Here is a 12,392-nt window from a genome sequence, read left to right on the forward strand (position 1 = left end):
TGCCCGAACAGATGATGCGTTCTAGTTAGCCATATATAGCTACACCAAAGATCTGAAAGTTCCCTCATTAAATGTCTTAAATATTTAATTTCTTGTTTGTATAAGTAATTTTTAAGTTTCTGTTACATGAAGAGTTTCTTATATTTTCTCTTATTATTTTGATTTTTGAAATACTAGATGAGTAAAGCAAAGAGAGTCCTCTTCCAGCTGAAGACATTGGATGATGGGAAATGTACAGCTGCTTAATCTGTTTTCAGAAATCAGGCTGGAGAATATAAAAAGTAAATACTGTCAGAAACATTGAAGAAAACATTATTTAAGCCTTTTATGTTCTGGTCAATACAGATGAAGTCATGTAGATTCTTCTACTTTATGTGCCCCTTTTAATGGTCCTGCTGGAAATTGACTTCTTGGCAGCTGTACAGTGCAGGATAAGATGGATAAAGTTCTGTTCCTGTTCCAAAATATTATAAGCATGAGCATGTCAGAGTTGTGCTAAGACAAATTCAGTCTTTTTTTCTTCTCAGTTTTATCTGTTTGATGTTAGTTAAACCAACTATTAAATTAATGAGAGCACATTTGAAAAAATCATAACTTTGAAACACCGCTTGTTAGTACTTTTTGGAGTGGAACTTACTTTCTTCTCTGGATCCTGACACTGCTGAGGAGATAAAAGGGTGTAGTGCTGAGAGTCCATGGTAAGAAACCACATTTGACTCCTTTATTTCTTCATTAAGCCCTTGCTGGGTCTTCAGATCAGGTGGCATTCTGCGAGAACCTTAATCCCATGGGTTACCTGGGTACTGGAAATGCATATATGCCTGTAGCCATGGGATTAACTGATGTCTCTTTGCGTCTGTTTTGGCAAAGCATGTAAGTGTGCTTAACTTCATCCAGGTTAAGCAAAGCATTGAAATCTATATGTAGATTGATTAATTCACTGTGGTTCTGTGGTTACAGGTGTTCTGAAGTGCTTTACTGAAACCGCACTACAGTCCCTAATGCAAATCCCCTGTGTTTCCAGATCCCAGTATGAGTTGACAGCTGATTACAAGTCAATTATAATTTGCTATGATTTGTCTCTTGCACCCTTGAAGATTCAAAATTACTGGAATATTTGCAGAAGTAGCAAGCCAGAACAGTGCACACTTCCTTATGTGGCATGCCAAAATGACTGAATGGCTTGTTTTTTCATCTTAATGCTTTGCAGATTTGTAGCTACCACGACTTTAATGATGAATAAGAACTACCCACACAAGGAAAGAGATCTAATGGTGGCTGAAGGCAAGCAATGTGGAATATATGCTCCATATAAGGCAATGTGTGGGAGACACATTTGTTACATACTGAGTATCTGAGTAAAACCATGTGTCATGTTTTCTTAGGTTCTCAACAGGAGATGTGTAGAAGCAGCAGTGATGACAGGCCTGGCTCTCAACTGCAGCATAAACAAGAAGTCCTTGTTTGACAGAAAACACTATTTCTATGCAGATCTGCCTGTAAGTATGCAGTATAGCTGGTCCCTTTACGGCTGTAGGAAAGGACAAGTCTGGAGTATGGATGGCAGTAGGGGATGAATGAAGAGATGCTTTTTCTGTTTGCAGTCAGTGTTCTGCTCACCCCAACAGGATATTGTGCTGTGCCCTGATGAATAGAGAGCTGTACCCTGGTGCTCACTGATTGAATATGATTGCTCTGATTGCTGACTCCTTGCTTAGCTGCACGATTCCAGTAGCTTAATGTAATTGAATTGGGAGCTGGAGCTGCTTTGCCCCTTCAGTTCTCCATTCCTGTTGTTTAGTACTAATTGTCTGTTAGGGTAAAAGCAGCCTGATAATAGTCCTTCATTTAAAGTGAATGTATAACAAACACAGGTTCCAGTGGTATAAACATAATAGTGTCTTTTTGTGTGTGTGCTTAGGGGCCTAAAAATATTTAATTTCCCTTTAAAACTTTCTCAGTCAGTAGTTCCAATAAATTAAAAAAAAAAAACAAACCACCAAAAAACTGAGAAACTGGGTCTTTACAGTATGGTTTGTTGGTAGCTTGCTTATTTGGTAGAAGGTGTCACTGGAAGTCAAGTGCATTTTGCCACTCTTGATATGGGTGTAGAGATATGGAAATCTTTAAGAACCTGACTTCTGTCATTGCAACAGGATGCAGCAACTTTTGAGGATGCAGCAGTGTTTGGGCCTTTTTTTCTATTTTAATGAAATTGAACCTTTTTAAACAATTTCTTTTTCTGTCGGCTTATTTGTACTGAATGTTCAGTTTAATACTAATCTGTCAAAGGGAGGATACTAGTTTTACTTCCTCTGATCTTGGGGTGAAGATATGATGACTGCATTAAAAGAAAAAAATCTGTTTTATCTGAGAAAGATCAGGCATGTTAGCTTATCCTCTCTTTAGGTGAGGTGTCCCGGACATACAGAGAAGCACAGTGGATTTCTCAGGTCTCAAATTAATGTGTAGAGGTAGTGTATTATTAACCCAACTGCTTTCTCTCCTCCTACTCTTGTGTTCAGACATCAGAAATATTTTGAAGTTACACATAATATATTCAAATACAATTGCTTTTCACCTTAGAAAGGCTATTATGTTATAGTTGTCCACTGGAGACCTGGATCTCAGATTTATGTTCTCTTTTCTTCTAGGTTGGGGACTTGTGGCTCTTCTGTGAAGTTAATGTAATTACTGATTTTGTTTCTGGGGATAACTGCTAATATTTGTGAGCCATTAAGAGGCCCTCTTGTTGGGGGCTCTGTGGTGAGCTCCTGGCAATGTGAAATGCAAACTTACCAGTTTGAATTGCCAGTACTTTTTTTAACTTGTAAAACTATCTTAAAGCCTATTTCCAGACCTGAAGGAGAAAAAAGTGAAATACCAAGAAATAAACATGACTTTCACAATTCCTTTATGCATCATAAAGAAACACCAAAAACATCCCAGACTTGTTTGCAAGCTACCTTTGGTGCTTCTGCTGTTAAACTGAAAACAATCTCTCATATTCTTGTGATGTCTGCTGCTATCAGTCTACTGCATAGAAGCTGTGTAGAAGAATGTTGTCATAGGAAAGAAACTGCATCCATGTGTTCGGAGAAGAGTGAGGTGGAAGAAGGTGTGTACGGCACCAAGTGGGCTGCTGTTGTCTGCAGACATGAGTTACAGGATCCTCTGGTCAGATAAGGATGGAAATTTGGTCAAGGAGATGGTGACACGTTTTATTAGCTTGAAACATGTAATTCTGTCTTTCTACTGGCTGACTTCCGCAGTTTAAGCACTGACAATAAGCTGCCTAACGCGCATTTCATAGTGAAACAGTCTAGTCTGGAACCCTGTAATAAGATGGAGAGTTTAGGCTAATGAGCTGTATAGAACAGATAAAATAAATCCAGCTCTTAGGGTCGTTTGACAATGGGATTATTGTTACTCCTGAAAATGGGGCTTTAGATGGGAAATGGGATTCTTGTTATTTATTGTCACTCACTATTTCAGGCTTTAAAAAAATAATTTTAATGAGAAGTTTTAGGAGATGGGAAGAGCTGTGTGATTAGCATAGGCTGCATAGAGTCAGTTATTTTTTTACAGTGATTATGGCTAGATGGTCATGCACTTTATTGCATATATAAATTGAGCTGTTCACAGGGCCAGACCATTGTTCTCCATTCCATTGCACTGTCACCATCTCGACATTTTAGAGCGAACTTGTCCTCCCTGCAAAACATGCAAATGCTCCTCCCAATTCACTAAAATCTGGCAGGCTTTATTTTTAATTCTCACGACTGGGGGCACGAGCAGGCTAGGAAGGAGGAAGAGAAGGGGACCCTACCTCAACAGAGTAATTGATTCACTTCTATATTTTTACATCATTACAGTTATTGCAATACCTTGTGGCTGGCAGCCCCTTTTCTGGCTAGCAGTTTGCCCTTTGAGTGGAGTCCCAGGCATGAGGTGGCATTTATCGGCTGTGTGCTTTATGTGGGGTTGCAGTGTCTATCTTTTAAATTGTTACATTAATGAAATTGAGCTTTCTCATTTTCTTGATTTCCACCCCCTGCCCTCGCCTTCCCTCTCCCTCTCCTTCCCTCTAATGAATAATGTTCTGAAGAGACAGAGAGGGATATTGAGCCTGATAGGAGGATGAGTGATAGTCCCAGCTTGGGGGTGAAGGTACCCTAACTGGCTTCAGACAAGATTTAACATGATCATGGAACCACAGGTGTGGAAGAACCTCTTCTAGTCTGTTTCCTGCCCCAAGGCAGTATCAGTGAAATTTATGTTGTCCTTGGCAAGTGGTTGTGAAGTTGATTCTTGATTATGTCTGCATTAGCATAGTGTCTTATACTTGCCTGTATTGAGGAGTGCTCTTATTTTTTTCCAGACCTCCAGCTTCTCAACTATGTTGAATTCTAGACCCATCTTCTAGCTTGCTTCTTATCCAGCTAAGCAAAATAACTTCTGAATTTACATGTTAATGTGTTCTATCCTCTTATACAGGTCACTATAGAAGATGTTGCATTCTGAGTTTTGTTCTTAGCCTATAATATCTGCATTTGGCCATGCTGCTGCTTTCTGAAAAGCGAATGTTTTATTTGAGTATAAAGCTAATTTTGTTGACAGGCTGGCTATCAAATCACTCAGCAAAGAGTTCCTATTGCGGTGAATGGAAGTCTGTCATACAGTCTCTGCATAGACAACAAAATGAGCCAGATGGTGACCAAAACTGTGAGGATTAAACAAATTCAGTTGGAGCAAGACAGTGGAAAGAGTCTCCATGATGACACAAGGAGCCAGACTCTCATTGACTTGAATAGAGCTGGTAGGCTTAGATTATTTTCCTTTTCTTCTCCTCTTTTCTGTTTAAGATGAGTCTTTAGAGGTAAATTGGTGATAGGGAAGAGGTGAAAAATAAAAATAGCCTGATGTCTCTCTTCTTGAAAATAAAAATTCATCAAAATTATTATTACACTTGAAGCAGGGGCATACTTGAATTTGTTAATGGCCAGTGGATTTTTCCCATTGCTGTTGCTTGATGGCAATTGGCAGTAGCCAGTTAGAAATATGTTGGCTCCAGTTTGCTCAAAACTGTATATGTCAGTCACATACAGCCATTCAGCTATTTAAGCTCTTGCCACTGCTTGCATTGTTTTTTTAAAAAAAAAAAATTAAAAAATCACAGATGTAGTGAATCAAGTTTGTATAGAAGGAGCAGCTGTTGAAATTTGTCTAGTGCATGAGTCAGACATTTCTTTTAATTATTAGCTTTGAAAAAATGTAGATTTTCTCTTTAAACTTCAAAATTGTAAACGGAATGAACCAAATTAGCACACAACATGTGCAGCAACCTGAATGGCCTAGCCTAGATGGGGGACAGTGCTCCGGTGCCTATTGAAGTTAAGGGCTGTGACTGCTCATATTCTTTGAAAGCTGAAACCTGAAGCTGCAAAAGAGAATGCATCTGTTTAAGATAAATTAATTTGAATCTGAAATTGAATTGACCTTAAATGGGAGCTCTCCTAGAGAAAGGCAGAAGAGGAATGTGTCCTTCTGATCTGCATGTCATCAAAGGGTGGAGGACTCTCTGCTGTTTGTCTGTTCCTTTAAAAAAATAGGAAGAAAAGTTTTTATAGCAATCTGCAGCTAGCCCCACAGTGACAGTTACTAAATAATACATGGGAGTTTATTTTTTTCAAAAAAAGCCCAAGTGCTTTCATGTGTTTAGCCAGTTGCACTCTAATATGCCAAGATCAAAAGCTATTGTTGAAAATCTCCTGTCTCTTTCTCTGATAGGAGTCGGCCTCATGGAGGTTGTCATGGAGCCTGATATGTGCTGTGGGGAAGAAGCAGCTGCAGCAGTCAGAGAGCTTCAGCTCATTCTTCAAACACTTGGGAGCAGCCAAGCAGTCATGGCAGGTACAGAAGGGGGACGGGCATGTTCCCTTGTCACCAGTAATTCTCTGCATTTGCAGGAGTTTTGCAGCTTCTGGTTATTTTGCTCTGTGGTTGCTTACAATGCATAGCCTTTTCTAGATGTTTTTACAATCCTCCAAGCCTGTCCTAATGTCTGCCATGCTTGAGGGGTTCTTATGAGCCTGCCTTCATCTGCAGAGCTTTGCAGTGCTAGATTTTATATCACTTCACACAATAATTTTACAGGATAAACCTAGGCAGGGAGGAATGTCCCCAGGGTTCTTGTCGTGTTTCTCCCTGTCTGTCCTCATCTTGCTTGCCACAGCACTGCAGCACAGAAGATCTGTAGTAAGGATTAGTTGTAGAATATGGAAGTTATGGGACAAAGTAGTGGGAGCATGGATCATCTTGTGTGTCAGGTCTCAGTCATAAAATGGGTGTTGGTAGTAAACTTGTGCTGGTGTCATGGGTGAGATGGAGTAAACAACAGCACATAGCAGACATGGGTGCTGGGGTTAATTTAAGAACCAGCGAGAGTGCAACTTTTACCCTACTTGAGTATTTCACACACTCATTGTCTCTCCCTCCCCTCCAGCATTATGTTCACTAGTTCTCAATTTCTCTTCCCACTAGGGAGATCACTGCTGGTCTGGGGAGGTGGGCCAGAAAATTGTGTTGCTGTGCAGCAGGCTTGCAGGTACCAGTCTCAGGTGTTAGAGGCCAGGGTCCCTAGGCATCCCCTGGCATTTGTCTCCATGCATTGCTCTGATCTACAGGATCCTCCCTCACCTCTAGGATCTCTCTAGCCAAGATCACTGCTGTCTTTCTGAGACCACTTCCTTTTTTGGGAACCCCTGCTTTTGGCACCAGCTCTTCTTTCTGGAACCCTAAGGCCCTAGTTTTTGCTATAGATGATGTGCAGAAGCACAACGTGTGATCAGCCTCCTAACTGGTGAGTCTGTCTCATGTCTCTGTTAATCGGAGGATTCAGGTCATGCCATTTTTGCTCAGTCTTAATGTTACCAAAATTTACAACCAGCCCATGGTTACCGCTAGCAAATAGCAGGCGGCTGCTTGAGAGTTTAAAAGTACAATTTTGGCCATTCATCCCTTCTACACATACAGCCAATTATCAGCTGCCTATTAGTGTTCACAGTGTAAGCTGTATTTTTGCCTGTGGCAGTTGGCCTCGCTGTTCTGGCAACAAATTTGGTCCATAGTGTGAGATGCATCCTAGAGAACTGAGTCAGAGTGGTCCATGTATCACCCAGTAAATGGGATCCAATAAATGCTGGCTAGTGATGCAAATCTAATTTAATGTAGGGGGAAATAATAATTGCTAGACATTATATATGCTTCTGAATCTTTTCTCACACTAGTGTTTCACATGTCAAACGGGGCACAGTTGTTACTATCAAGCAGCCAGTTTGCATGCTTCTTCAAATCCTTCATGGACATACTCATATACTATTGTGTGTCACTGCTGAATTTGCCCCTAGGATTGGAATTGCACAAAGATATCTTTTATAGCAGTGAAATTTCTGACTTTAGAGGAGAATTCCAGTGTTGGGAATATTTTTTCTCCAGTATAGTTGGCTTTAAAAGTATTTGGATTTTTTTTTTTTCAAGGTGGTGTTTTTAGGGACTTTCTACTGTGGTTTTCCCTCATCATAATTACTTTCTTTCAAATAGGGGCTTTACATTCTCATATTTTACCTTCATTCTACCTGGTGTTCAGTGAAGACAAGTGCCCAGTTTTATCAGGTGTTATTTCATTAACAACAAACAGATAAAAAGATGATTTCATTGTGAAGTGAAAGGAAAAGAAATGGGGCTTAAATTGGGCTTAAAGGAAAAAAACTTTTTTAAGAACGTTTGGGGCCTGGCTCTCGTTTCACTTATGCCTGATTAACTTCATTGTCTTGTCACATTGATACCTACATCCAAGTAGAAGCAGGTCATGTCTCAAAATGAAGCAAGGGCGGGACAAGACTATTCCTCTTTTGGAACAAGTACTCATTTCACCCCAAAGAGGGAGCACATGCAAAACACTTCTCTTGAAAGAGATTTTGGGTCATTCCAGCACCTTTGTCCTTCATTTGCATGTCTGGCAAGACTCTATGAAGACAGAGGAAATCAGTGTGCTATCATCCAGCCTACTTTTACAAAGTGTACCAAAGGCCTCTCTAGTCAATTTACATCTATTGACCGGAATGGATTCTGAAGCTGTAGGCATCTTCACAGGTTTAACTCTGAGCTATTTTGTGCTCTCCTTAATAATGCTACTGTATCTAAACAGGAAGTGTTTGTTTCTTTTTATCTGTATTTGAAATTAAAAAAAAAAAGAGGAAGGCTACAGATGTTCACTGTGCAGTATGGGAAAAATGATGTTTCTTTTTAGTACAACCTCTCCTGTTTGTTTACTCCCACCAGTTGAATAACTGTGGCAAGCCTTTTCTTCTCAGAAGGGATGTCTTTAGAGGGACAAAACTTAGAAAGATACAGTTACGAGTTACTTGTGGTTGAGTCATTAGAGATCTCCAAGGACATTGTTCCATTTGGACTAAAAGTGCAGGATACTTTTCTGTGTAACTTTGTATTCAGTGTCAGTTTTTGGCAGCCAGGGGAATTGGGGGGGAGGGGGGGGGCGCGGGGGGGGCGGGATATTGCAGTTTCTTGAAGGCGAGGAAGAAAATGACAAAAACAATCCACCACTAGTCACATTTTGTCCTTGAGCTGTAAATTTCCAAGAACACCTTAGTAAATCTGTTCAACATAACTGTAAGTTCTTGTATTCTACGCTAGGGTAGTATATATCCGTCAAATTGTAATTCCAAACGGTATTTTTATGCTGGTTTTAGAGGAATGGAAGCTCACAATCCACCACTGTAAATTGCTTGTCTAATTCAGCCCTTTATTTAAGAGCTGTGAATCAGAAGCTTTTTTCACTGTATGGCTTAGAGGATCTGTGCTGCACTGCACCATGCAGTTTTCTCTGAGAGGAATTATGGGCAGTAATTTTTTTTAAAAGGTAGTATTCTCAGAAAATTTTGAAGGATTGTAGGCAGAGTCTTGAGATGGAATTACAAACAGAACGCTATGATGAGGTGGTTGTTACTCCTTTCTGAACATATGGAAGTCTGCTATTAATGCTCTGCACATAACATGCAGTTTGTTAATGCATGACAAGGTTTTTACTGTAGTTTACAGGGAAGACTATTCTGTTGATGAAGTTTCCTTTTACAGAGGGTCAGCTGAGAGTGGATGCCAATGTTTCTGTGCATCACCCTGGAGAGCCTTATGGAGTGAGGACTGAGGTGAAGAATATCAATAGCATACGATTCCTGGCAAAAGCAGTAGGTAAATGATGGTTGCTTCATTACAGGAGCATTGTAGATGTTTTATGCAGTCTGACATGAAATATGTCAGGCTCCTGAGTGTAGTAATTGGCCTTAAATGCCCTGATCAGCTTCATCTGGCTGTCTCATCCATGCACCTTGCCCATGGGTCCAGAAGTCCTATTTAAGCTCAGGCTGGGGCCTTCATGCTTTGCCCAAGCTACACCACAGGTGTGCCAGTTTTCAGTCCTGTCTCCTGATGGACCTCGGACCTGTTCTGTAGTCTTGTTCCCAGTCCTGACTCTGGACTTACCTCCTGCTGCTTCTGACTGAACTCCCTGGATGGACCCTGAACCCAGCTCATCCCCTCACCTCGACTGAGACTCTCAGTGGACCCTGTTAATAACACGTGCCTTTGCCCTTGCTGTTCAGACTGGTGGGGCTGCCCTGGGCAGTGAGGGCACTGTCTGTGCTGTGATCACCCTTGGCTCCTGGCTTGTCCCCCCTTGTGGAGCAGCCTTGCTCTTGCTGCTCCCTGACACAATAAATCTTAGTATGGGGTACTGTGGGGATAGCAGCCGTGTTAGTCTGTATTTTTCTTGCAGAGGTAACCCTCTGCCTGCAAGAAGAATAAAGCAGATGATTCAATGCCTAGCATGTTTAGTATGGAAATACGTTCACAGTATCTGTGTCCTCCAGTGTAGGTGATTGCTTTCCACTGCGTACGGTTGCTGGTGTGTATGAAGTTCAGATGCAGCTTGGGTATGGTTATTACATCTCCAAAAGAAAACTCAACTGGGTGATAGGAAGGCCACTAGGAATGTATGGCTTGGCTGCAGTGCCTGGGAGAAAAATGTTTTCTGTTTAAAGGGAATGAAAGAAGATGAGGAAAACATGCAGAGAAAGAAACCATGCTGAAGAGAGAGACAGTGACTGTTAATTCTGCCTGTAACTAGTGCTGTTTATTTCATTAAGTTTAAAACAACAAACTATTCCATTAGTGCATAGCAATGAAAAATGAAATGGTGGAGTGTACAAAAGCTAATAGTGCAGTGTAACATGCTTACTCTTTTTTCTTTTGTTTCTGTCAGACTATGAAATACAGAGGCAAATTGAAGAACTTGAAAGTGGAAGAACAATTCTGAATGAAACAAGAGCCTTTGATTCCAAGCTTGGGTGAGTTTTTGTGTTGGCATTGCAAAGAGCAGCTTCAGAGTGCCAGTGATAACTAGAGAAATGATCAGGAGATGTAATGTAGTATTGCTCAACTTGTGTCTTCTAAAGCTAATGTCCACAAGCTTATCTCCTCACAGGTAGTAATTTATTCTCAAAGTCAAGGCTTTTTCACAACGGATTGTGTGCTACATCAAGCAGTGTCTGTGCGAAAATGACTGCCCTCTTACATACATGCATTCTTTGAAGCAGCTTTAAGAAGCTCTCCTGATCTTCATGAGGCAAAGTTTGTTTTGTGTTTCTACCATAAAACTAATTCTGTGGTGTACCGCTTAGTACATCTTCCTTGTTTTGTTTTTATTTTAGGTGCACTGTACCAATGAGAGACAAAGAAGGAAAACAGGATTATCGGTATTTATTTTTTTTAATAAATTTAACATTTCAGGACTGAGAATTTATTTCACTTTTAAGTGTAGTCAGTGTAATGAGCCTATAGTCAGCATATGAGTATGTATTGGAAGTTTACCTTCCACTGAAAGGGGAAGAGACCTGTCAAAATCAGTGCTAGTCTGAGCAGTTCAGATCTAGAACTGTCTCATCTCTGCTTAAACGCATAGGCCTTTCCCAAAACCTAAGCTGGAGTACCTTAGCTCAAAGTGGGTAAGTTGAAGGTTTGCTCTGTGGCCAGTGCACATATATTCTTAAGAATGCCAGACGCAAAACGTAAGAATATTCTGAGTTAAGCATTGCTCCCACTTTAAGAAAATACTGGGGGTAACTGTTTTTAGATACCAGGCCCTGCCTCTCCATGCTTAAATTCTGTGATCATAGATCACAATCACTGTTTGAAAATCCTAACTACTATTGAAAAGTGTCAGCATTCATAACCAGGTTTCTACCTTAAGATTTTTGTAGACTTACTGAAGATGTTACCTTGCTAAGTACTTCTTGCCTTCCACCAGTGTGAGATGACAGCCATCAAACCATAAACAGCTACCCAAGAAGGGTTCAGCCAGAGGGCGAGGGGACGAGGCACAGGTCCTGTTGGGAAGCAATGCTGCTGGGAACAAGTGCTGGGGCAGCGCTGCAAAGCAGCAGCACAGCTGCTTAGTGCTCTAGCAGGGGAGGAAATCACTGTGGTGTCTGGGTGGGATGGGGAAGAGGGATGCAGCTCAGTGATTGCCGATTGCTCCGGGCACCCTTTTTCCTGCTCTGTGTGTCTGCCTCTTCCCCTGGTTAGGGCTGATCCTCCCAGTAGTTCCCTAGCTTTGCATCCCAGAGGCAGTCTTCCTGTTACTCCCAGAGTTCACTTCCCAGCTGGAGAATTGTAGTTCTGCAGGAGAACTTTCAGAGCCTCTTTGCTTTGCCGTATCTGTGTTCCTGTTAGATCTACATGTACTCTACCATTGATCTTACTAGAGCAGAGCAAGGATTTTGAAAACATCTCATAAACTAAATCTGCTTTTTAAATTATTGTTTGTAGAAATGCAGCAGAAAAGGCAGTGATCATTTTGTGAATTCCTTATTATAGTAGGGGCTGGCATGAGGGTTATTTAACAAGACTAATTTGAAAAAATGCAAAAGAAAATTCATGAAGACCTAGGCAAAACTGGTGAGTCTAAGATATTTCTAGTAAAGACCAGAAAGAAGATTACTAAGATGAGAATGAGTATTAATCTGTGTTTTTCAGATTTTTTTGTAACTTACTGCTGCACATTATACATTAAATTTAAATCTATGTTTAGGCAGATTCAAAATAGAAATTATTATAGTAAATGTAGAGGGTGCCCAATGTCCTTTATTCTGATGTTTTTGAACCCCTTATTTGATCATGTAAGAGTGAGGTTTCTGCTTCAATCGCAGTTATTCAAGTGGTTTGAATTGGCCTTCTCTTTAAGGGAGCCTTTTGTTCTGTGATGGCACCCTGCTGAGCACAGTAACTTTGCTTTTAGCGCAGCATGAGATTTCATC

The 12,392-nt window shown here is 40.7% G+C and overlaps 1 protein-coding gene across 2 annotated transcripts in view; it reads left to right on the top strand.

The window, feature by feature from the left end:
* GATB (glutamyl-tRNA amidotransferase subunit B) overlaps positions 1 to 12,392 on the top strand; it is a 44,004-nt gene that overhangs the window by 15,573 nt on the left and 16,039 nt on the right. For both annotated transcript variants that reach the window (XR_012628737.1, XM_074866681.1), the window contains exons 3-8: positions 1,386 to 1,499; positions 4,621 to 4,819; positions 5,791 to 5,913; positions 9,157 to 9,270; positions 10,340 to 10,424; positions 10,788 to 10,832. Coding sequence is in view for 1 of the 2 variants with exons in the window: in XM_074866681.1 (XP_074722782.1) it covers positions 1,386 to 1,499; positions 4,621 to 4,819; positions 5,791 to 5,913; positions 9,157 to 9,270; positions 10,340 to 10,424; positions 10,788 to 10,832 (680 nt within the window). In the remaining variant the exon portion in view is untranslated. The remainder of the gene's footprint in view (positions 1 to 1,385; positions 1,500 to 4,620; positions 4,820 to 5,790; positions 5,914 to 9,156; positions 9,271 to 10,339; positions 10,425 to 10,787; positions 10,833 to 12,392) is intronic.

This window comes from Strix uralensis, chromosome 4, assembly GCF_047716275.1.
Source record: "Strix uralensis isolate ZFMK-TIS-50842 chromosome 4, bStrUra1, whole genome shotgun sequence".
Taxonomy (NCBI): domain Eukaryota; kingdom Metazoa; phylum Chordata; class Aves; order Strigiformes; family Strigidae; genus Strix; species Strix uralensis.